The sequence below is a fragment of the Syzygium oleosum genome, unplaced genomic scaffold (genome assembly GCF_021117445.2).
Source record: "Syzygium oleosum isolate NSW1041296 unplaced genomic scaffold, Sole_v2.1 Sole_v2.01, whole genome shotgun sequence".
Lineage (NCBI taxonomy): Eukaryota > Viridiplantae > Streptophyta > Magnoliopsida > Myrtales > Myrtaceae > Syzygium > Syzygium oleosum.
The window spans coordinates 37,380,858-37,407,595 of NW_026607485.1; the positions used below are offsets into that span (position 1 = coordinate 37,380,858).

At 38.2% G+C, this 26,738-nt stretch overlaps 1 protein-coding gene and 1 long non-coding RNA gene across 2 annotated transcripts in view; one reads left to right on the forward strand and one right to left on the reverse strand.

Moving 5' to 3' along the window:
• The window catches only part of LOC115683090 (uncharacterized), a 21,406-nt gene extending 15,067 nt beyond the window's left edge, over positions 1 to 6,339 (forward strand). Inside the window, exons 19-23 of the mRNA XM_030607515.2 lie at positions 2,437 to 2,625; positions 2,715 to 2,774; positions 3,934 to 4,244; positions 5,378 to 5,483; positions 5,994 to 6,339. Coding sequence (XP_030463375.1) covers positions 2,437 to 2,625; positions 2,715 to 2,774; positions 3,934 to 4,244; positions 5,378 to 5,483; positions 5,994 to 6,047 — 720 coding nt within the window. The 3' untranslated portion in view covers positions 6,048 to 6,339. The remainder of the gene's footprint in view (positions 1 to 2,436; positions 2,626 to 2,714; positions 2,775 to 3,933; positions 4,245 to 5,377; positions 5,484 to 5,993) is intronic.
• Positions 1 to 15,756, reverse strand: part of LOC130140829 (uncharacterized) — a 21,243-nt gene extending 5,487 nt beyond the window's left edge. Inside the window, exon 1 of the long non-coding RNA XR_008818838.1 lies at positions 15,640 to 15,756. This is a non-coding gene — a long non-coding RNA (uncharacterized LOC130140829). The remainder of the gene's footprint in view (positions 1 to 15,639) is intronic.
• Between the last annotated feature and the right edge of the window lie 10,982 nt (positions 15,757 to 26,738).

Consider the following 26,738-nt stretch of genomic DNA (forward strand, 5'->3'; position numbering starts at 1 on the left):
AAAATTTTTGCATGTGTTGACTTGTATGTTATTCTAGTATCATGTGTTGCATGCTTTGGTTGAATTTTTTGGAGATAAACTTTCTTGGTAGCAAACCTTGTTGGACTCTTGGAAGAACTTGTGTAGGCTTCTGTGCCATATGTTGAAGCTTTGGATAATATCTTTTAATGTCTTGATTTTGTCAGTCAGATCTTATTTTAATTGTATTAACTGAAGGTAAGAGAAAAGATGAGGAAACTTGGTTTCTTAAACTTCTTGGTCTACCAATATATAAGCTTTGAAGGATATATTGCCTTTTGCCTCCCTAAACTACATTTATCAGATGTAAAAGGTCACCGAAACATGTACTTGGGCCAAGGTTTTTAAGTTGGTTCAGTGTATAGAATTCAGATCAGAGTATAGGACTACTTGAGCATTAGAGTGTCCTATTATTTAATTAAATTGATACATAAAGGTAAATGGTCATATTCATATGTAAGAAAATGCAGAACCATTGAATTGCTTAATCTAAAGTTGTTTCCATATCTGAAATTATAAAGTACTTTCCCTTTATTCAGTGGAATACAAATTGAGTGAATTGCTTAATCTAAAGATTTTTTTATTTATGGGACGCAGAGTGCTTTATCTTTGTAAAATGGAAGCGCTCATAGATTACTTTTATTTGAACACATACAACTATAGGTGTAATTGAGCATCACAATGACAACCGCTCAAGCCTTATTCTACTAATTTTGGTCAGCTTTATGCATCATATCAAACTACTTAGGCTCTGTAAACACAGAGTAACTCAACCACCTTTCATGAGATAGGCCCTCTTTCAACTACTCTGATTTATTTCTAATGTTTTGAGACTGCCATTCCACTCTCACACTTTTAAAAGGATCGCCCTAAGGGAGAGCAAGAAATTTCAGAGGGCTTTCAACTTTAGAACTAAGTCATCCATGAGAATTTTAAAACTTTCAACAATGGCCCACTGGCATGACTTCACTTATCAATCCTAAGGCCATAAACATCTTCAAAGCAAAGAACAACACATTTAAGATTCAGTAAATGATCAACATTGGCTCCGTGTAAAATGGGAGATTATGTGGGACCACTACCAACTTTTTTAAAAGCTTAAGCTGTTAGATGAAGGCGTAATTTAATATTTAATTATTCTAACACTCCCCCTCACGTTTAGTCTGGTCTTTTTGCCTAGTACCAAGCGTGGACATAATTAATTGGGGAGGCAAATAGGGCCTTGAAATATTCAAACTTAGGACCTCCAGCTTTAATACCATGTGAGATTATGTGGGACCACTACTATCTCTTCCAAAAGCTTAAACTGTTAGATGAATGCGTGGTTTAATATTTAATTATTCTAACGTAAAACAATAGAGTCATTAGCAAGGCAAGTAGAGGCGTATTACATTAAAGACCAACATCAAAACCTGAATTAAAACCACCATCCACGCAAGAATTATTTGTACGTTGGCGTACTTTATGCTTGAGATTTGGTGATATCACATCGACTATTTTTGTATACTGTTGATTGTAATTGTTAAACCGAGAAATGTAATAACTTAGGTAAGAATTCATTAAATTTCTTTATCAAGGTAATTGTATATAGTTTCGCAAGATCGGCTTCATTTTTAGGTCCTTTGAGAGTTTCACGAGGATGTCGCTTACGATTTCATACATTCCTGCTGAAATTAGTATGGCTTCATTTTAAACGTAGCTACGAGATCAGTGTGCTCTTTATTCTAGATCCAAATGATTTCTCAATAATTGTTTGAAAGTTCTAATTTGGGCAAGAGCACAATTTTGCGACAACTTTTCCATACCAGCTTTTGGTCGTAGCAGAGCATATGGTATCCCTCATTCTGTTTGTAAATCCATGACTGTAATTCCATGTAACCTAACATGGGAATTGGACCATATGGGATTGAGGGGAAACAAAACTTAAAAAAAAAGAAAAAAGAATTAGAATGAAACGAGTGGCTTTTCCATATTTCCTTACATGCATGATACTAGTTTGCTGCCATTTTGTAGTTCTCACCTGAAATAATCCTTGGCCAAGCATCCCAAGGGATGTCAATTCTAAATACGAGAAGTGACCACGAACTTTACGCAAAACGAATTTAAAGAGAGAAACCCAATCTTAGCATGACATAACACGTTTAACTAAAAAATGACGTGAATTTACACATTTTCATCCATTTTGTATAGAAAACACTCTATAATCTATGTTGATACATTTTAGTGATGACACAAAATGACAAATAACCGACTCTAATATCATGACACATGAATTACCACCCCTCACAATTCCTACAACTGCTGGTACTTAAACAAGGTGACAGCTGACACTACATGCAAAGAACAACTTCAATGCAAGTACCAATTCATTGTTGCTTTGTTGCTATGGTCTTTAATAGGACTTTGGACTTCTCTCAGGTGGCAATCCACTTGTTGTCGGAGAAGGAGAAGATTGATCTGAATCAATTGGTTAGCACAATGGTGTCTTATTCTATGACATATAAGAACACAAATTCTGGTCCACTGGGTAACCTGAAAGAGGAAGCTATCTCGAATTCCTCTTCACTTGGTTTTGATCCGCCTATTCATGATTATGTCAACTTCAAGGTAAGGATTGTAAATTACATGTCCTAATTCGCATGCTATGTAATTGTTAATTATATAGTTCTCAAAGTGCTCTTGTCTGTGCTAAACAGGACTACAAGTCTAGTCATCACATACTTTCAGCAGCAATGAAGCAGGTGTTAGTCCATGAGGTAGGTTGATAAAGTCCTTTAGCTTAGTGCTTTTGTTTTGTGTGCTAATTTCTCTCAAACTGATTGGGTCTGGAAAATCAAGTTGAGCGGTTCGCTTTACTTGGACATAATGTTCTATCAACAAACAACCTTGTAGGTGGCTCCATTTTCTTCTTCCCAACTGATTCCAGCCTAAAAGAACAGAAGCATTTAAATATAGGCATCTTTTTTAAAACAAATATTGTCTTTAAAGAGAAAGGATTTTGAGCATTTTGTGAATTGAACGTCTTCCGTCTGTCTTTGTTGAAAGAGGAGAAAGATATGACTATCCAGCTAGAGGTTGTATTGGCATAAAGATTTGAAGTAACTTTTGGTGCATAAATACCTTCTGTAATCTTCTCATGCCAATCTGTCTGTCTAGCTTTATCATCACAACAATCAGCCAGAGAATGAAATTGAGACATACTTGAACTTTTAACTCCTGGTAGATATGTTGTTAAGAAAGGACAGCAAGTTTTTCTGTCTCGTCAATGTGCTTTAAAATATGTACCGAGAGGTATGATCTGCTGCATGTAGTAAAAAGTGTCTTAGAAGCGCAATCTCATTGCTCAAGATGATGTTCTCCCAGTGGTAAACTGGAGCAGGAAAACTTGTTAGCTTCAACTAAAGAAACTTTTATGAGATTGGCTTGATCATGAGCTGAGTGCAAATCGTACAAAAAAATTGTTGTTCAAAGTCGAGGGACATTAAAGTTTAATCTCTCTGTTAATGCATCTGGTTTTATCTTGGCCCACACTAATCTAATGGCAATAAAGATCTATCCTATCTTTTACTGAAAAGGAAGTTTTGATTTATATGTTGATGCTAATTAATTTGACACAAATTACTGCCAATACTGTTGAAGCTTATGTTCCTATCATGTTGCTTCAGCTGAGAAAGTGGCCATGTTAATTGGTTGGCCTTGCAGACTCTGTCTCTCTCTCTCTCTGTGGGCATGAGTGCCGCAGGCATGCCATGTGCTTGTGTGTTTGTCCCGCTTGTGTCTGGGTGCTTGCACACACAGTCCAAGCCGCAAGTGCGTGTATGATTTGAATGTTGTGGTTTAGGTTGTTACGGAGCTTTCCCTTTTTTATTGACATAATTTTCTGTCGCTCACATCCCTCAATCCAATAAATCTCAGGTCGAAAAACAAAAGATTTTGCATGGGAGCGCTGAGAAATCTGCATATCCAACTGACAGACGGAACAGAGAAACACAGTATATTGAAGGAGAGAAGACTGCTGGAGCAAGATACAATTCTCTCAATGTGGCCACTTGTGCTATGAAGGACATTGGGAGTGGAGCTAATAAATCTAGCTCTACTCAGTTTAATGCGAGTGCCTCCACTAATTCTTCATCCCTTGCTCATAACAGAGCTACCACCGTGGATGTGAAGCTAAAGCCTACTAATGCTTCTAAAAAGCTTTCTGCTGGCTCCAGCTTCTTTGACAGGTTAATTATTCAGTTTTTCTTTTCAACCTTCTGACTTAAACTAGAGTGGTCATTGTTTAAAACTTCGGATTGAAGAATACATAGGGGAGACAGAACTCACTTTTCTTTCTGTAATCCACAATATCCTTCTTAAAAGCTTCCTCTCACAATTACAGCTATAGTGTTGTCCTGACCAGGTAAAATATCATCTACCTCTCAAATTCAAAAGTTAGGAAATGCTTAGTCTCTTTCTTGTAAAGCATTTTTCTTCATTTCTTCATATATGGCCACGTGGTTCCACGACCTTTCCTTTCTATACTTCATAGATAGCAGCTAAATTCACTTATAGTCCTTCTAAATCTGAGTTCCTAACTTAGTCTGTAGTTAACATCTACGATAGTTTTAAGTTTGAAGATTCTTATAAGCAGCAGCTCCTCTTGTAAATTCTAGGCCAGCATGAAATCAAGTAATTCTTCTTCTTGAATGATGCTACCATAATTGCCACCTCATTTCCTCTGTTAGCTTACTTCACTCTCCACATAGATTGTCTGTAGAATTTTAACACGGCACCCTCTTTTTGTGTATATTTAAAACTTACAGAAATTGTGATCTATCTCCCTTGATGTTACCAATAGCCTTTCATAGCATAATTTGGTTTTGAAATGCTTGATATGATTTAGGAGCTTTTGATCGATGCATAAATTTGGTTCTGCATTACATCTCAATGGTTTGGGAAAAGGATACTAAATGTGCCATAATTATCGTACGACGCTTACTTTGGTGTTATAACTTTACAATCATTTCGCGTCATAACTTTTAGAAACACATAACTTAATTTACATCGGAAATTTTCCGGCAAGAAGATTGCCGATGTAACTAGAATGATCTGCTTTTGTAAAAGTCAGGACACTTGAATGATTGCTTGAAAAGTTATGGCACCAAAATGAGCGTTGTACGAAATTGATAACGCTGTTAGTGTCGTTATCCCCAAAAGTTTCATGGCTCCATGACAAACATAGATCTCATCTTTCTGTTGGTGTTGCACATAGAATAGGAGATCCGCTCCTTGCGGAAAAAGATTTTATACAATTTAATGTGCCTTAGAGCACGTATTATTCTTGATTCTGCTTAATATTATCCCTTCTGTGGAACAGGTTTAGAAAATTGAAGGCTGAAGGTTCTCAGAACACGGACAATGCCGCCCAAAAGCTGACCACCTTAAAGAGAGACTCATATCCTTTGCTTTTCAAGTTTAATGAGGTAAAATATTTTATGCCACCCTCATTTAATAGAAGCTGGTAACAAAGTAGAAAGAATGAATGTGATTTTCAAACATAACATCCCAAAATGGAGTTATATTGCCCTAGGCGATAGGCATATAGGTTATGGAAAGCAAACTCCAAGAGAAAGCCCCTCCTCAGAGATTTTCGACTCCCACCAGAATATGAAAATATATGCTGTTCAATTTCAGATAAGCAGGATTGAAGGCCATGAGAAAGCTTCTGCGGCAATTACTGTCCAATAACTTATTGCCATCTTTTGCACATTCTTGAGATTCATTACTGAAAAATAAAAACATATGAAGTGACATGCCCTTGGTGCAATTACGTTGTCACCAGTTACGGACAGACTTCATTAATCAGTAGTTGCAACAGCCGAAATATTATAAAAGATTGTGTATATCTACTGTTCTTACTAGATTATGTTCTTTCGTTTGAATACTTGATTTAAAGCTCGCTGCTTATGAGTTAGTGATTTCCTTTTGCGCAGGGTTTCACAAATGCAATAAAAAGGCCGGTTCGAATTCGAGATTTTTTGCTGTGACTACCCAGGTTACTCCGAAGGTCCACGGAGGTGCTGCTCTCATGGTACAGTGGGACAAACATCTACAAATCGCTCTTCTCGTGCATCTGTGAATCATAGCTTGAAACTTATATTATGAAGTGTAAAATATACCGAGTCTTTGCGAAAAGGCTGAGATAGGTACATGCAGCGTAATGTATAATACTAATGGATCAGTTCTGCTTGTCCAAGCTGAAGTCGTTGACAAGGCTCTCACTTCTGTGATTTAAATTCTGAAAATAGAGATCTCTATAGAATTCAAAGAGTCTGGAAATGCCATGTCAGCTTAAAAGTAGTATGAGCTATTTGAGTGAGAGCTACTGGAGAAAGAATACAGAGGCAAAGACTTAGTACTTCAAATGCCTTTAAGCAAGAATATTGCGATAACCCAATACCTTCTTTCGCTAAGACTCGTACAAAGCGGGGACATGGGTTTTGTAGACGCCCAAAACTGGTAGAGTTGTGATTTCGGTTTTGGAACTAAAAATAGAAGAAGCCTCAATAATTACAAGGCTCTGCCAAATTTAATCTTGATAACTTGTTTTAATCAGTCAATGAGCCGACCATTAAGTTTACGATAGTAATTAACAGTAGCTAACTATCTCTGTCACATCGAAATAATTCTTCGGTACTTTCGGTTTCATCTCCTAAATTTAATTTTTTCCCTTCCAAGATAAAGAACTGTCCCTGATTATGTAAAAATCAATTACTCTTTCGAAATTGGCGTGTTAGACTATTGGATTGTATCTTCTGATCCAAAAAGAAAAAAAAAAGGATAATGACATAAATAATCCCTAAACTTTGACACAATGTACAATTTGGTCCATAAACTTTTAATTTGTTTAATGTAGTCCTTGAACTTTAGCTTAATGTTTAATGTAGTCCCTGAACTTTTAATTTATTCAATGTGGTCCCTAGACTTATGGTATGTGTTCAATATAGTCCCTAAACTATATGAAAATGTTTAATGTAGTCTCTGAATTTAAATTAATGGAAGGACTATATTGAACATTTTCATATAGTTCAAGGACCACATTGAATATTAGGCTAAAGTTTAGGGAGTATATTGAAAAAATTAAAAGTTCAAGGACTAAATTGCACATTGAGCTAACGTGCAGGGATTGTTTAGTTTAAGGACTAAATTGCACTTGGATTCGCTATGCTCCTTCACCTTTGTCCTTTGGGTACGTGAGTCCATTAGGCTTTACATCTTCGGTTATACATCTTATCTATTTTCATGGCCTTCATCCGTTTCCTTCCTTCATCATTTTCCTTTTCCAAACATAATTTGGAAAACCACGTAGCCACGCATCTCATCCAAATACACATTCTCGTCTCTTATGATCTCATTCAACCTTCCATCTCCTCGTGATTGTACTCGAAAACTTGAAATGCCTCTACAATCGCGCATCATGGATTCTGCAATTTGCATAAACCTAAATAAAAGGGATTGGTAACTATTGTCAAAGAAATCTCTTGAGAAATAATTTTACATTTAGGCTCCGTTCGTTTCGCAGAAAATATTACGTTTCTGGAAAATGTTTTCCATGAAGTTATTTTCCTGAAAAATGGAACAATTTTCCGGTGTTCGGCTGAAATATTAAAAAGGCTCAGAAAATATTTTCCATTGTTCGATATGGAAAAGATTTTCCTCTTTGCATTACTTTTAATAATTTTTATTTTTATTTTTAAAAATATTTTTAATTTTATATTTTCTTTTTTTTCTCCTTCTTCTTCTTCTTCCCATGTGACTGGCCACAGGCGAGCTCGAGCCTTGCCAGATTCCGGTGAGGCTCGGTCTTGCTTGATCCGGCGACGTCGAGCTCGCCCAAGGCCGGTCGGGTGAGCTCGGGCCTCGCCCAAGGTTGTGGCGACCTTGGGTACCTCGCCTAGCTTGTTTGCTGGCCTCAGGTGAGCTCGACCTCGCCAGAAAACAACTTCCTGGAAAACGTGGATTTTCCGGTGTTCGGTTCACGGAAGATAAACTAGTCAAGGAAAACATTTTCCACCAATGTAGAAAACACCTTCAAAAGTGAGGAAAATCGTGGAACAAAGTTTTGCTTGGGACATTTTTTATGGGCTGGAAATACAGAAGGCCATGGATTACATAAAGTTGCTTAGGAATTTGTTTGTTCGCCAAAAAAGGAAGGAGGTCTAGGGTTGCTTCATAAAAAATTATGGAACAAAGTTTTGCTTGGACGTATGCTTTGGAACCTCATAAATTGTTCGTCGTCTTCCTTATGGAGTAAATGGGTTAACAGTACCAAGTGTAGAGGCAATTTGATTATGCAACTTGAAATCAAGGGTTCTATGGCATGGAGTTGGCGTTGTATTCTTCAACTGAGACTGGCTTTAGCTTTGGTCATATCTAGACCAAGATTGTTGCCAAGAGGTATACAATGAGACCAGGAGTGTGAGACCGGCTGTGGAATGAAAGGAGGCTTCAGCAAGCACAACTTCATCGGCCGACTAGTTTGTAGGGATAGACTACAAACATCGGAAATCATATCACATTGGAAGCCTGAAGTAGATATCCACTGTAATTTTTGTATGTCTGGTCTGGAAAGCAGAGAACATCTATTCTTCTAGTGCACATGGACCGGAAGCATTTGGTGTACTATCCTTACACAATATGGAATTCGGCGTTCTTTAGGAGGATGGAATGATGAACTCAAATGGATGATTAGGGCTACCAAAGGTAAGGACTTGGCGGCGAGACTTTTGAAGGCAACTTTGCTAGCGACCATATATAACAGTTGAATGGAGCGTAATAGACATCTTTCCGATCGGATTATAGCATCGACTTTTTTTGGTACGTAATTCCAAGGTACGCATTTAATATCAAACTGTTTGGAGGCAGAGTAATAATCACAAGCTGTGGTTCTTTTTCCTCAATCTTGAGTAGATCCATTTAAAGTTGAATAGTAATCGGTTCAATATGACTTCCTTCCTTCCCGTACTTGTCCACTTCATCAGGTTTGATCACAAATAGTGTGATCATGGATACGATACTTTTATTAGCTTCCTCGTCATCCATACCACCCAAACCATCGGGTATGACGACTCCGTTTTTAAACGCCCATGGAGGGAGTGTATACTTGGCACGGTAATTATAATGACCGATATCCTGACGTGACAGGTCAACAGTTTCACCATGCTTTCGTGCTTTGCGGATAAACCGCCTATCACCTCGTCGAATTTTTTCCTTCTTTTGTTCCTCTCAATCTTCCTTTTCCTCAAGATTTAGCTTGTTGATTGGAATTTCATCCATACCACTCCATCCATCAGGCACGATAACCTCGTCTTTAAATGCCCATGGAGAAGGGGTATATTTTACATGGTAGTTGTACCTGCCACTGTCTTGACCGAGTAAATCTACAGTCTCGCCTTGCTTGAGTGATTCTTGGGTAAAATGCCTTTCACCCTGACGAATCTTTTCCTTCTCTTTCTCATCCTCATCTATCTCCTCTTCGAACTTTGCTCCCTCAAATGGAATCTCCTCCTTGGGACTCACCTCATCATCCATACCGCCCCAACCATCGGGCACAATTACTTCGTCCTTAAATACCTAAGGCAGCGGGGTATACTTTACTTGAAAATTATATTCACCAGAATCTTCTCCTAAATTGTCTACGACTTCACCTTTTTGAAATGCCTCTTGGCGAAATCGGGCATGCCCTCATCGAGAGGTTCTTATTTGGCCTCGTATTCCAAATCATGCTTACCACATTATGCTTAGGAAGTGGATTTTGATGCATATTTGGTTCTGGTTCTGGGAAGTTAAGAATATTCTTGTCAATGAGCTGCTGAACCTTGAATTTTAGAGTAAGGCAATTATCCACATCATGTCCCTTTTTTCCCATGTGATACACATAGGTTTTTGACTCGTCATACCTAGGAAATATGGGAGGATTTTCTCTTGATATCTCTTTTGCTACCAAATGCCCTTATAGTAACATAGGTAATAACTGCGACAATGGTCGTGGGAGTGGTGTAAATTGCTTTATAGGCTTTTTCTTTGGCTCAAACTGCCTTGAGTTTTTCCAAACCCTGTTAGGTTGCTTCGGAAATGGTGTTTGATAAGCGTTAGGGCCAGAAACCATAGGTACCTCATGCATTGGCTCTTTATCTTCCTTCCCAAGATAAGGCCTTCATGTTGTTGTTTTTTGAGCATTTTTCTCTTTTAAGTCCCACTCAATTCTTTCGTCAACTTTTACCAGCATGATAAATGTTTGACAACCTGACACATGTAACTTATCGTAGTATTCATATGGCAATGATTTTAGGAAGAGCTCAACAAGCTCATCATTGTTTATAGCAGGTTTTACTTGCGAAGTGACAGCCTTCCATCTTTGGGCATAAGCTCTGAACCCTTCATTTCTTCATTTCTCCGTTCTAATGAGATCCTCCCTAGTTAGGAGTACTTCGACATTGAATTTATATTGGAGGAGAAATTCTCTCGTCAAATGATCCCATTCTGTGAAGCCTTCTGTGTCAGGAGTAGTATACCACGCCAGAGCAGCTCCTTTGAAACTATCTTGAAAAGGGCTAATGAGAAGAGGCATGTTATCCGAATACCTTGTCATCTTACGGAGATAATACTTCAAATGGCTTTTGGGACAACCAGTTCCATCATATTTGTTTACGAACTTCGGTTCCCTGTAATTCTCTGGAACAACAACCTTTGCATATGGCGAGAATTTATCGAATATTTGCAATTCGTAGCCTTGACTTGCTAAAAATTCTTCGATCTTGGCTGGTCTTTTGGCTTCTTCCTCATCCTTGGTTTTAGAGAGGGTTTTATTTGAAGTTCCGTCTTTTTCTAAGTTCACCACCTTGGGTGTTGTCTTCAGCGGGTTTTCCTAAACGGGCTCTTTGTTTTGATTCTGATTTGAGGTCTCTTCAACATTTGGAGCATTAGCATTAGGAGCCATAGGATAAGATCCTCTTGCAGCTATAATAAAGGCCTTCATCTTTGCTATCATGGCGGCCATTTGAGTCATTTGATTTTCGACTTCAGCAAGTCATTATGAGTCTCCTCTTCCGCCATTTTAGTTTGCAAACGAGTTCGGGGTCTTTTCAATTCAGTTGCTAGAAAACCTTTGTCAATAGAAAAACAAGGTGTTAATATGGCAAAATAAGAATGTAAACCTACATTCTTTCAATTGTATGGTTTCTCATGATTAACAAGGATAAAAAATTTTATACAAGCCTTAGCCTTATACTAAATTCCTTATCATTGTCTTTCTTAAGTAATCATACAATTCAAATAATTGTAATCCATGGTGATTCCTTAATGTTTTCAAATCATGTTCTAAACCTTTCCAGACACATTTTGAAAATGATCACTTCATTATCGCATATAGAATTTGAGATTGTTCAACAAATGATTCTAAACTCTAATGAGAACTCTAGCTCATCCAATTCCAGGCTTCTTGCTGGCTAAGGTAACTTCCGCCTTTTTGTATTATTCTCATTCCTTGATTGGGGATTCTCATTCCTCGACATCAATTATGACCTCCTCGGGGACATAGGGCTCCACTTCAGGTATGTTTGGAACAAAATACTTTGGAACATATTGCTTGTCGGGATCCGATGTAATGCTCAATGGTACATATGGCTCCACGTCGATTGGTCGCTTGTTTTCTATCCATTTAATGTATTCTCTGGATGCCATGTAGATCTTCATCTCGCCTTCCAAACATTTTGGCCACTCAATTGCTTGCTTGGGTGAGTGCTCCAAAGATTGGATAATCTTGCGAACTTTCATTTGTAGGCTATTCTTCTCCTTTTCGGACAGAGTCCCATTTGGGATGTCAAAGGTGAACTCTTCAGGATTTGATACCGAGGGAACTTGCTGAAGCATCCCAAATTGTCTAACAACTCCTAGGGGACAATATGTAGTTGCTCCATTCAATCCAAGCAATGGCACCATATTTCATACTTGGCTTGTAATCCTTGCCTTGTCAATCTTTGGCTAATTGATCTACCATTGGATTTGATCAGGAGTTAGGGCTCTGATGAAGTTGGCCCAATCTAAGAACGAGTGTTTGGGTAATTTATTTTGGAGACGAACATATCATTCTATTGGGTTTATCTCTGAACTAATCTTGCGAATGTTCATGAAGCGACACCATGGTCGAATATGCGAAATGAACCATAATAAGAGAAGACTAGTAGAAGCTTGGAATACACCATTCCCATGATTTTGGTACTTGTTTAATGAAATGATGGTTTGTTCAAGGAGTATATTTAAAAAATTCCATTTGAGACATACTTGTCTTGCGATTACGGCAACTAAGGGATCTAATCTCATTCTAGATACGGGAAAGAGAATGAAGCCAAAAAAGGCTAAAATGAATACCCAAGCTGAAGTGTTTCCCATTTTCTTAGGAAGTTTTGAAAAATTGGCTATTAGAAAGGATAAAGGAAATCTACCCGTGTTTGACTTGACCAACTTTTTGACTTTGGGAGTTTTTAAGTTAAGGAATTCGGCTAAAACGTTCACGGGATTAAGTCCAACGGGTGGCTCTACAATCCTAGGTTTGGAATTGATCCCAATGGCGGTCCTATACTCTTCTAAAGTTGGCACCATTTCGTGTTCATCAAACTGGAATGTGGCGGTAGAAACTTCCCAAAAATGGGCTAAAGCTTGTAGTAAGCTAACTTGATGCTCAACATGTATTAGCTTGAAAAGATACCCGAGCCTTTCTTTGACATAAGCTTGACTGTCTTTGGACTTATCTTTCCACCAAGCAGTAAGTTCCTTTTGAGAAATGGGAACTACTTGGATGTCTAGCTTTCCCATTGAGTCTAAACATGCAAAGAGATTCATTATTATTCACTATAGATTACCAATCAATTTTTAATGCCTCCATTTCAATCATATATCTTTTTTAAGGTAAAATGGAGGTAAAGTACATTTGCATACTTAAAAAGTAATACAAATGTCACTTTAAGTCCATTTATTCTTTAAAAGAGCATACAATTGAAAATGGAGATGAAATCAATATTTGATGTAAATATCCCTTTTTCATGCTCCGTTTAGACCATAGGACCCTCACTTATGGTTTACAACTTTGAATATATCAAAATGAACATTTGACTCACTGAATTGTATTTATCACATTTGGAGCACATAGAAAATGATCTTTCAATTTGAAAGACAATGACCACTTGAATTACATTGAAAATCCACTATGAACCTATACATTCCATCTAAAAGTAAAAGGATGGTCTAATGGAGCATGCCACCTTAATCATTCATTCTAGTATAAGAAAGGCATTTAGATCAACCATTGGTTGTCATTTAGGGATTTTGTTCAAATTATACCAACTAACTTGCATAATAAAAAGAGAAAGGTAAGGAACGATACTTACTCACCAAGACACTTTTTTTTGGTTTTTGGTATACCAACCACAAAGACACACGGATGTAACAGGTGAGGTTTTGACGCCTAAGGGTAGGGTAGGCTAAAGGTTTAAGGTCACCACCTTAATGGACAAGGGATTCCATTCCAATAGGCAATCGGCCTAAAGTAATGGAATGTTATTCCATCTCGGTGATCGGTATTGCATTTAAACAATCCCATGGACAATCATCCCATAGTTTTGCCTAAATGCATACCTCCTAAGAGTAGTCCTAAATGTAGCCAAGATTGGGCCACGGGTGGTGTGTGCAAATGGTGTCGTGCTAACAATTTATATCCAAACAACACTTCTATGATAATCATTTCACATTTATTCCTAACACCATCCTGCAAAACAAATGTCAACAAAGACAACACTCCTTATACCTCTCACCTACAAAACTATTTAACATAATTGTTAGTAAGACATACCTTGGATCCTTGCGCGAGCACCAAACACATGCATATCTTTTTAATCTAGGCCTAAGTCCACTTAGAAAGCTAAAGTCCCCAGTAAAGTTGCCAAGCCTATCGTGTGGCGCTTTTTCGCGCGCCTATGGAGATACTTTCGTTCGTCACAAATGAGGAAACTGTCCCCGAATAGACTACTAAGGTCCAAAACAGATATTTTGCTCTAATGACCCATAAACATCTCATCACTAGACAAACGAGGGTCTCTCCCATACCATACTTCATGATACAGTGGGTATTTATTTTCTAATCTTTTCTATTAAACCTAAGTTTTGATTTGGAGTTGCCATTAGTCATTATTGGTAGGTTGACTAGAAACCTAATCGAGGTATGGGAGAAATACCACGATTCTGCGAACCAGAGATTACATGAGTACGGAGATTTGGTTACGCTAATGATCTCTAATTGAGATCTCTAACGCTCTTTCGGTACCTAAAACAATATGAAGTGTCTAACGTGTCCCACAAGTTCGCAAGGCCTATCCATTAATTCTAACCATTCTAATCGGAAAAATTCTATCAATCAATGATTAAATGCACAATCAATTTTAATCACACAAAACAATCCTAAACTTGTCTCTAAAATGTAAAGTCAATCAAAACACCCAAAACCCTAGTAAAGCCCCAAAGAAAAATTCAGAAAATTGAAGAATTCTAAAAAATATCACTTGGGCACTTCAAAAAATTCAAATTTTACTCAAATTGGGTGGCTACAGGTTTCTAAGCTATTATGTGAATTTTTGAAATCTTTTATTTTTGATTTTTTTAATTTTGTAAAATTTCTAATTTTTTAGGATTCTCCGAGTTTTCCGTTTTTTATGAATTTTCTGAATTTTTACATATTTTTAGGATTTTCTGAATTTTCTGATTTTTTTAATGAATTTTTTGAATTTTTTTTTATTTTTTTAGGATTTTCTTGAATTTTCTGATTTTTAAATTTTTATAGATATTTTAAAAATTTTGGATTTTTTTTTATAGATTTTTAAAAATTTTTCCCACCAAGGGCTAAACCGGTTCAAACCTGCTCGACCGAGTCGAACCGGCCGGCACTGGCGCCGGCCAGCACCCCGGCTGGCACAGTAACAAAACGGCGCCGTTCTCCTCCTTTTTCACTGCGGCATTTTGCCGAGCAGTTGGTGGGCATTATTCTATGTTTTATTGTTATCAAGGCCGCCACTTCGGATCGAATTCCGACGACCTTTCGATGATTTTACGGCGTCGATTTTAGGTTTTGCATCAACCTCTCATCGCACCCTAACCATCTAACCTTCTCGGTTCGTCGCCGGACCACCGCCGACCGGTGAAAATCGATCCTAAAGAACCTAACCTAGAACTGATCAAAACAAGCTTTTCTGGCCTTTAGATCATTACACGGTACGCCCTAGCCGTTTCTAATGCTTAAAGCATTCATTAGAACATCAATAAAGATTGGAAATCACTAACTTGGGCGGCCATTGGCCACAAAAAATGCTCCGATGAAGTTTGAGAAGCTTCGGCATGGGTTTCATGGTGGCCAACTCAGTCAAATGCAATTTCAATCATTCAAAATGCAACAAACAATAAAACTTGTGATCAGAAACATATTTTGAACATTAATATTCTCAAAATCGCAGAGAAAATGACATAATCAAGCATGACCGAGTTCAAACATCTATTTTGGAATTTTATCAAACCGTGACTATGAGCAAACTTTACCTTGTTTGATGAGACTCGATTTTGAAACTTCGAACTAAACAACGATCATAGAGTGATTCCTCAACACTTGTTCTCTCAGCCAATGGTCTCCGTTTCACCATGAAGGTTCTGGATCGATCGGCCGGAGCTCACTTTCAAGCTTCGGCGATCAGCTTTGTTGTAGGTTTTTCGGTGAGAAGATTCACCGTCGGGACCGATTTGCTAGCGTTTTTCCAATTGCGCCGATCGCTCGATCTTAGGGATCCTCAACTCGCCCTCTTGTTCAATCTCTCTCTCTCTCTCTCTCTCTCTCTCTCTTTGGCAATTCGTCGAACAGGTTGTATATGCGGATAATGATTTTTTTCTCCTTTTCTAGCTCGATTTCCCGTCGGATTGTTGCTCTAACCGACCTCTGAGTGGGTTAGAACGGATCAAGATGGACAACCGTTCTAACCAATCCATTTAACACATGCTGGATTCACCGGAGTAAGTCGGTGAAAACGCGGCCCCAAGGAGATATTTTCTCTTTTCCCGCATGGGCGAGTTGGTCAGGTAAGGAAGAAGACTGACCCGAGTCGGGTCGGGTTGATCCGACTGACCAGTAGGCCCGTTTTAGTCCAAATTCGCAAATTAAGCCCGATTTTGACCCAATTTTGCAAATTTAACCCCAAAATTAGATTTCTTAGCACATTTTGCATCAGAATATGAGATTTGTACCAATTTTTGTCACAATTAGACCAAAAAATTCCCAAATTTGAATTCAGATCAATAGGATTTTTGTTCAATTCAGTGCCCAAATGACCAAATTAGGCAAAATTGATGCCAGAATTGAATTACCCATGACTTATTAACCCTAGGGAAGGTATGGGTCTTTTTCGAAAATTTTGAATTGTATAAAATTCCCAATTTGGGTCTTAAAATCCCTAGTTTTCAATTAATTTTTGGGGCTTTCCAATTATTTTGTTAAATTGTAAAATTGGACTGACCAATATGCAATTCAAGGTCCTATAATCAATTTTTGTGAAGACACTATGACCTAAAAATGACTAAAAGCGACTCAATCGAATTTTTGATTCAATTAGGGTATGAACTTACCCAATTTTGGGAAAAACGTATCCCCAACTGAAATTTTACAAAATTGAAGCTACCATGATGAAATTAGAATTTAAATAAGGCCAATGGATATTTTTGTTGAATTTTTGAGTTCCATTTGGTATTTTTCTTGATTTTTCACTCATTTTGACCAAAATAAAATAAGGAAAAATTCAAGAAAAATTCTAAATTTTTTTTTTTGTTTAGAAATAGGTTCCTAAGCATGGCCAAGATTATTAATCCAAATTTTGTGAATTTTAGAAAATTTAAAAAATAGGCAAAAAATCAGGTGTCAACACTCCTCATTTTAGGGGTAAGCGGTTCTAGGTTCCGGGTAGGTTCCGCTTGAAATCTGAAACCTACCCTCGGGTATTGGCTTCTCAAAATGAGGAACCTGGAACCTACCCGTCGGAACGTGGAACGTGGAACCTACCCTGTCACAGATTCCAAGGTCGATTCCAGGTTCCAACAAGTTCTTTTTTTTAATTTCGTTTTGAATTAAACAAAACGAAAATAAATGCAATAGTAGATCATCTGAATGATACATACACAATGCCCTGATGTGATATTTGGGGGATATAATGCCAAGTTTACAAATGCCTGGATAGAACTAAACTATAATTGCCCAATACCAATTGAAGGGGAAAGATAGGGTAACTACCTTCTTGTCGGAAAATCCTCCAACACCGCATCAGCATTCCCAAGCCCGTTATCTCTCGGCAACTCTTAAAGAATCGGTTGGTGAGTCACGGACGAGTATCGAGCTTGAACTCGTTTCGATCTCCCCTGCGACTGGGCCTTCTCAATAGAAAAATTTTAAGTAAGAAATCATGAAGATGGCTGAACCACTTAACTACAGTAATAGCATGAGCTACCTGGCAAAAAGCTGTGACTAGTTCCTATCTCAAAATACAAAATCGAGATCCAGGTCCGGTATAGTTTGCAACACAAGGAGTTACTCTCATCAAGTCAAGAAGATAGTGCCTAAATCAAAACGAAAGAGTAAAATGGAAAGAGGACCTTATGAGACATACTATAAATTAAGTGCAGATGAAATGAGAAGAAATTTTCAATTGTCTTGTCTCAATTCTCCCGAGTCCCAACTATAGTATTTTATGCCATGTAAAAACATGTTTGACAAATGGGAATTTTAATAGCCACACTTTAGCAAGATGCTGCAGCCAAACATAAATTTGAAGTTCCAATATTGACAAAAAAATGACCAGATGCATGCCCTACATAAGTTTAGATCCAGTCTTTACATCACCATAGCCAAGCACTATGTAACTTTACACTTGTAGTGGAATCATCCCCAAACATAAAAAATGCGCACCTCAACTGTTCAACTCTTTGTCAGTTAGTGAAATCTTTTCTTTTTTCTATCATCACAGAATTAATTAAACATTTATGTTCAATTAAAACATACAAACCAATGAACCATATGCCGCTATAAGACACCATCAACACTTTAAAATCTTTTGATGCAGGAGCAACAAGAAAACCGAAGAATTCTAATAATACTAAAGCACATCTAATACAAGGAAAGCAGAGCAGATATGACCCAAGGAAGATTGGCAAGGATTTGCAAACCCAAAGGCTTAAGACACACTCAAAATATTTTCCTCCCGAATCAAACAAACAACACTGGCCAAGCAAACAACTAGGAAGTTATGTCTGCAAGCTACAAGTTTCCTCCCGAATCAATGCTCAGAGAAACCTCTACAGTAGCGCAATCGAACGGAATCTGGAAAAAAACACAGAAATAATCAGTTGCTTCCCCGAGATGTTGGATACCGGATGAGTCTGCTCATTGTTTTTTTGGAATGACTTATGTACGCTCTCTGGCATAGTAATGTCTACTTTGCGTTCCCAGAGTCCCAATAGACACCCAACCAACATGAAAATTGCAAGTACTATTCTTCAGTTCTGCTCAAATCAGAAATAAATCTCTGTAACTTATATAGAAGTATTTGTTTTGTGGATTTGGGTCTGGGGTCCGAAACATTCAGAAGTTGAATAATTGAATTCCAACCCTCCTTCCCCCCTATCCCCTCCCTCAAGCTTAACCCAAATAAAGAAAAAGAACAAGCGTGTTACCAGTTTTTTTTTCAAACTCGGAGGCTGACACGAACCTTGCCCGGAGAGGAACCACGTCCGACGAGAAGCGACGCCGATCTTGCGGAGAGACAAGAGGAGGAAGAGCCAAGATAGCGAGCTCAAGAGGGTGCGTGTGCGGCGGTGCGTGAGCCCGAACGAAGACGAAGACAAAGGATGTCGGTTGAAGCCGTGAAGCGAAGACCACCTCCGCCGCGGACGAGCCAGACCGCGGTTGATGAAGACAGAGGAAAAGCCGAGGCAGACGCCGAATAGAGCAAGGAGAGGCGAGAGGGTCTCGTTGACTCGTGGGTGTGGGGAGTGGGAGAGAGAGCGCAATGGAGGAGCGACCAACTGAGAGGAAATTTGGAAAGAAACTAAGAATGTTAGGATTTTTACTTTTCAGTAGGAGAGAGAGTGCCGGTTCCGATTCCAGTTCCGGGTCCAGTTCCGGGTCCAGTTCCGGTTCCTATAGGAACTGGGAACTGGAACTGGAACCGGCGGTTCCTAAAAAATTGGAACCAAGAACCGGAACCTCCCACCCTAGAACCGGGAACCGAACCGGACCCGCCGGTTCGGTTCTTCGGTTCCCGGTTCTACCCTGAAACCGTGCTCACCTCTACCTCATTTGGCTCAAACACTTCCTTTCACATTGTACTAACTATATTACTCCGCACTTTTTCCACCTTGGAATGATGTATCTCCCAAAATCGAATGTGGGGCCCATTTGAGGTCTTTTTTTTATTTGTTTCATTTTGTTTTCTTCCACTTTTTTTCATCTTGTTCTCTCTTGTGTTGATGCGTATCGCCGATACGGCTTCCTCTTCCTCCTCCAAGACCTCCATGCACACCAACAACTACGCGGTCTTACAGAATCGCACGAGCTTCCCCTCGACCTCGCCATTGCCCCTCACAAACTCTTGGCGCATCTGGTAGAACCATCCCGATGCCAACACAAGGGACAGCTTTATCTCCTCCCTTAGCTTCTTGTCCGGCACGGTCCATGGCATCTGTTTCTGGTACTCCTCCTCAAACGTTGCGTCAAACTCTGGAGACACGCCCTTGCCACCTTTAGCAATCATCCCTCGGATGCTGCCTCTGGCAGCGATGAGTGGACTTTGTTCTACGCCGCGGTCGCATAGCTCGCCGCATATTGCCTCACCTTTTTCGCATGCCTTGCATACTTGAGGTTCATTGATCTCGCCTTTTCCACCATGTAGTTCAGATTATTAGCGAGGAATAGGTAGGAGAGCAAGACTTCCTTGTAGAGTTTGGCCTTGGCGTTGAACCTCCATTGTATGACGAGGATTAACCACGCTAATCATGATGACTCAAAACTTTACCAGTGCAGAGGGGGCTTGTAATTCTCTCTGGCGATTCTTTGATTCTCATGATGATTTCCAAGCATCAAAATAGAATGATCGAGGTGCTTGAGCCCACGGGCAATGCGAGCAAGACCTCAATGTGAGATAATCCCGATGCATCTGCAACTAGCCATTCGGGGGGATAAAGAACTTGACACTCTCGTCAAGGAACCATTGCGGGAGACGGCGTCATCTTCAGATTCGTGGGTCCCTAATCAACAAAACCACTTAGAAGAAAAAGGAAAATGGAAGAAAAAAAGAAACAATTAAAAAATTCCCAAATGAGCCCCACTTTTGACTTTTAGCAAGGGTAATATAGCCAATACACTATAAAAGGGAGTATGAGAGCCAAGAGAGGAGTGGAAAAAGCGCCACTCAAAAAAAAGTGAGGAAAATATTTTCCACTTTTTATCTTCCACATCTTCTTTACCAAACACAATTTACTTTTATTATTAATTTTTCTTTTCTTTTTTAAAGACTAATATTTATTTATTCTTTTCTTTTCTTTTTTTTTCCTTTTCTTTCTTTCTCGTTTTCTTCTTCCTTAGCCAGTTGCTAGCCTCAGGCGAGGCCGAGCCTAGCCTCAGGCGAGGCCGAGCCTAGCCCCAGCTGACTCACCTAAGGCCGGCGACCTCCAGCTAGGTCAAGGCAAGAGCCTCACTTTACCAGCCTCAAGTGAGGCCGAGCCTAGCCTAGCCTCGCCTCGCTAGATCCAGCAAGGTTAGGCTTGGCCTCGCCCGAGATTGGCCAGTGAGGCCAATCCTCGCCTATGCCGGTTGCTGGCGATTGGTAGAGGAAGAAAGAAAATAAAAAAAAGAGAAAAAAGAAAAGAAAAGAAATATTAAAAATTATTAAAAAATCAAAATTAAAGAATAAAAAATAATTAAAAATTTTATTTTTATAAAAAAATAAAATAAAATATTTTTAAAAGGAGTCCTATGAGGATTTTCCATATCCAACGGCGAAAAGTATTTTCTAGTTCATTTTTATGTTTTAGTCGAATACCGAAAAATATTATAATTTTCCTGAAAAATGGCTTTCTAAAAACATTTTCCAAAAATATCAGATTTTCCGGGAAACAAACGAAGCATTAAGTTGCTAATGTGAAGACTGTGAGGCAAAGACTCAGAACAAAGGCATAGGAGGTTGACGGAACCTAGCGCCCCAATAACAAAAGTCTAGAGTCTAGATAGCTTTTAGTGTTGCGAAATCTTTCTAAAACCTCTTGCACAGGCCCCTAGTGTAAAAAACCTAAAAGAAATGAAAGAAAGATACGAGTGCAAATGATAATCATTTTATTTTTCTATTTTGTTTTTTGAGAACAGGTTTGGAATAAAAATCCATTTGGCAATGCATTTTCATTTTTCTATTTCCGGACAATTTTTTATCCCATAAATAGGTTTGTAATAAAAATTAGAAGTAGAAATTTTCTACTTAACAATTATTCTCAGACCTCGCCCTCACTGCCATTGGCCACCTGCCCGCCGTTTTATGAATTCTACATTGACGCTGTTGAACGAATTTTTGTTCCGAAAATAGAAATTTTGTGTTGTTATTAAACGCTACTTTATGTTTGGAAACTTGTTCAAGGAATAGAAATATATTTTTCTATTTCTAGCCAGAATTTGGGCCTGAAAACGGTATGTTTATCATTCGTGCCCTAAATATCTTCCTTACTGCTTCTCATCCTCTGCTTTTAAAAATATCACTTTGCAAGTCATGACGAAATCCCACAACCGACGTGGGTGGAAATGAGATTTGGATAAAATGGCATTTTTAATCCCTGAACTAATCAAATTTCTAATCAAATACTTAAAATTTTAAATTATCTAATGAAATTATTGAATTTACTTGAGTTTTTTAATTAAAAGTTTCCACCGCTCCAAATCTGATTAGTTGGCCGCATTCATCGGAACAACAAGATTTTTGACGTGGAATGTGAAATCCTCGACTTTCCAAGAAACAAGCAAAAGAAACGGAATCGCACGCGGCATAACAATTCCATTCCAAGTCAATTCCTTTTTACTACGTGTCCTCTAAGTTTTTTATTGACCTCAATGTAGAAAGTAGAAACAGTCTGGATTGGAGAGATAGGGTTTGTGGTTTTTGAAGGTGTCTTTTAAGGCGGAACTTTTCACTTTCAAAGCTCATGGTCTCCTTCTCAATCTATCGTGTTTTCATTAGAGAAAATAATTATAATAAATTTTCTTTCGAATTTCTCTTTTATCATTTGAAGACTATTCTCAAAATATCAATAGATGTTTCTTTGTCTAATGCTTTTTTTTTTCAAATGAAATTGAAGATAGAAATCATAATTAGTCATTAGTCAACTGTTGCATGGGTGTGTCCGTCCCGTCCTGATTGAAAGATGTTTCTTGGTGTACGTGGGGAAAATGAGATTTGGATAAAATTTCATCTTTTTTCCCTAAATTAATGCAAATTTCTCATCAAGTACTTCAACTTTAAACTTGTCTAATCAACATATTGAATTTGCAGGAGCTGTCTATTCAAGTTCTGTGAAGCCCACAAAGATGAAACTAATCATGAAAATATCACAAATAAAAATGAATGTTGCAAAGAAATGCATTGATTTGCGTTATCAGAAAAAAAAAAGTTGACAATTTATGCTTGTTGACATCTAATTTTTAGCCGACGTGTCATTAAAAGTAGAAAATTCAAGATTATGGTTTCCGCTCGCGACTGAACCCGTTTCTTGAACAAAAAGTATCGTTTTTTAATTCTATTTGTTGGCCTAGCTTCTGTAAACAATTTTCTATTCATTTCATGCAAAAACCCGAAAAGTCAAACGGTTGACTTTTGAGTTGACTTTTTGGTCAACCCTTTGACCAAAAGTCAACCCCAGGTCAAATTGGGACTTTTCGCATAAAAAGATTCCTTTCTAATCCAATTTCACTTTAGAAGTGGAAATTTCATAAAAATTCAAAGATTTGATCATAAAATCAAACTCGTAGTGAAAAGTCAACTAGGGTTTGACTTTTGGTCAAACCTTTGACAAAAAATATTGAAAAATACAAAAATCCAAAAATCATCTTATTTTACATTCAATTTACCTTTGGCATTTGAAATTTTACAAAAATCGATTTAGAATCAACTTTTTCCCAATTTGCGGAATTTGGTTCAAATCGGCCAAAAATGAAATTACTTCATTTCTAGTCATTTTTTAGGTTAGTTTTCTTCACGACATTTGATCTAGAGGTCATCCTATATTCATTTTTTGAACCAATTTTGTGATTCCAAGCCAAACACAAAAACCCCCAATTTTGGCCCTAATCAGTGATTTGGATCAATTTTTCATGATTTGGCAATTGAGGCACGAATGAGCCTAATTTCTTATATCAAATCCAAATTCAAAATCAATTTTGGAAGATTCACATGAATTTGAGTCAATTTGATCAATTTAGTGATCCAACGATTAAGAAGTCTAAGAGTAATTGGTCCAATTAGTGCAATTCAACTTGACTCACTCTAGATTAATATTCAATTTGATGAATTGAGACTCAATTTGGCTAATTGAACTTCAATTAAATTTGTTAGTCTAGCTTGGCCATGCAATTACCCAAATTCAAGAACAATTGAGCTAAACAAGTTAAATTGGATCAATTTGTGCATGAATTTCAAATCGGTTCAATCCAATTTGATCGAATTCAATATTAATGGGGTCAATTAATCATGATAGAGATCAAATGGTACAAAATTGGAACAAATGGAATCAAGGATTGAACCAGTTCAACCAGGGCAAACTCGGGACAAACCGATTCAACCCGGTTTGATTCGAATTGAACCGGTCTGATCGGACTGGCCATTTTCCGGTCGAAAATCTGGCGATCGACAGTCCATTCCGACCAACCAAGGCCGGCCTCATCCCTTTGAGCCCAAAAATGACAAAAATGCCCTTAATTGAAAATTACGAAAATGCCCCTAAGTGAAATTACTAAAATGCCCTTCTTTAAGGATTAAGCAAATTAATTAGGAGATAAGCAAATCAATCATGGCCATTCATTTAGAATTGATCATGTCCATCCATGATGCCATGTCACCAATTCTTAGCCCTTAAAGAATATTCTTAATCATTAAGGATGCAATTTAGGCCATTGGATTAATCTAAGGGCTAGGATTCAAAGTTGATGGGAGTATATAGTATTTTTTCCCTCCAAAATTGGGGGGGACTCTCATTTTTCAGATCTGAATTCTCAATCTCTCTCTCTCTCTCTCTCTCTCTCTCTCTCTCTCTCTCTAGCTCACGCATACCTCTCTCTCTCACTCTCTCTCGGCCGCCGGTCATTTCGCCCCTTCGCCGGCCGTTTTTCGGCGAGCCACCGCCTCACCGTCGTCCCCCACGGTGACACAAGGCCGGTCGCAGGATCAGCTGACCTTGCTGGTGGCCGGAACCCCTCAGTCCGGCGTGATCTCCTCCACGGCAGCATCACCGGCATAATCGCCGGTGATTGAATCAGCCGGTTCAAGCGGCTGAATCGGCTGATCGGCGATCCCGAACCTCCAGCAGCATTCCTTGGTGTCTTCACGTGGCTGTGGTGGCCAGCTTCTCGCTGAACAGCCACCGGATCGCGTTTTTTGACTTGATTTTTCGTTATTAGTTCATTAGCGCGAAATCGAGTCGGTTCTCACTATAGCTTGTGCACTCTATTCTCATAGGTTTGTCAAGCTTTCCGAGACTTCTTCGTGCCGCTTTTGATCTGAATACGGAGACCAGATCGCTCGATTGCGCGTCGAAGCATCATTAAACAAGGTAAGTACACTTGGATGTTGTTCTGTAAATTCGTGTACAGAGAAACCTGCATGTTTGAGATGCCGATTTCAGATTGTTAATGTCGAAATCTTACACAGTGACGAACTAGAGAATCGTAAAACACGTCTCAAGCTTCGATTTGATATATTGCATGCCTCAATCGGACGTATTTTACTATGTCAAAACTCTTTCGGAAGTTAGGATCAGAATCTGGAATGTGATGTTCAAGTCTGTTTTGATGATTTCCTGATTGATGTTGTGCTGTTTTATGATTTTTCTGATTTTCTACGATCGATTTTTGAAAAAACTTTCTGCATGAAAGTCGTAAAGCACTTCTTAATATGTTCATCATAAAATTTTCATAAAATTCCAAGCATGTTAGTATTGTACGATCTGCAACGTCATATATGCATAAATCTGGTGACAGACTAGTTTCTGACTGACCTTCGTGTGTTATTCGATTTTCATAAATTCATGTGTTCAAAATATGAAAAAGTTTTGTTCAAAAAAGTTCACACTGAGATTGAGATCTTTCCATTGATACTAATTTCATCAAAATCTGAATTCATTTGGATTTTAAAAAGGAATTTTTATGATCTAATCAGTATCTGTGTTCAGATCTGATTTTCATTCCTTTGGAATCCAAAAGATGTTTTTCCGAATTTGATAAAGTTAGAGTCCTCCTTTGCAAAAAATCAAAATTACTAAGTTGTTCATTGGGGTCTCATTATATTGACTGAAAATTTTGAGGGCCTAATAGCAATTTTTAGAGGGTCAATTTGCTTAAAATTTCATATAAGGCATTCTCGGATTAAAATTTGATTTGCAGTTGAGTCCTTTGTGAATACCGAATTTTATAAAAATTTGGAGGAATTTTAGCAAAAACTCAAAACATGAAAGTTGTTACACACGGAGAATCCTAACTGCCTAAAAATTTTCACGTGGTTTTGATAAGGTTTGTTATTTTTCCTGCCGTTATTTTGAAATCCCTAACAGAATCAGGTCCAGTCTGTCACCGAGAGTAAATTTGTCATTTTCGTGAAAATCGGTTGGGATTTAGAAAAAATGGTCTTCTTAACTTTTTATCCTCATGTCATGAGCTTTCTAATGACACATGAATCACTTCATTTGGACATCATTAGGTTAGTTAATCACATATGAACAAAAGCAATCCGAATTAGATAATAACTGAATAAGTGGTCTCCTTATGAAGCCCACTTCCCATCGCTTGATTGGTTGAGAAATAAGGCCCATGGACTTGAATTCATGCTTATTTCATTGCTATGCATGTGTTTGTTAGATGAATGTTAGGCCCGGTGCATGTTCGGCGGGTAGCCCATTATGGTCACTTAGAACCCGACTTTAGGGGTTAATTGATATGAGTTGCCGTTTTGTGAATGCAAATGGTAGCCCATTATCGTTAACCATTAATCAAATAATGTTAGATGATTAGGTGGGTGGTGAATCGAAATGCATGAAAAAAAAAGGTTGATCCCGAGGCTCGTGCTTGATTAGTGAATTGTTTGCACCATTGCTTTTCTTTGGTTATTCCTTTGTATATTGTTTGTTGTGAATGTATGTTGTGAATGTAAACACCGACACCCGAGAGACGGTCCATGGGAGGATAATCCAAAATTGTAAAAGACCAAGGCGATTGACCGATGTCCAATCCGGTTTCAATTTGTATTCATTTGATGGTGGCAATAAACCGATGTCCGATCCGGTTTCAATTTATATTCAATTCATTCATCCCCGATCATGTCTCGGGTTTTCAATTTGTGTTGAAATAAACATCCGACGAG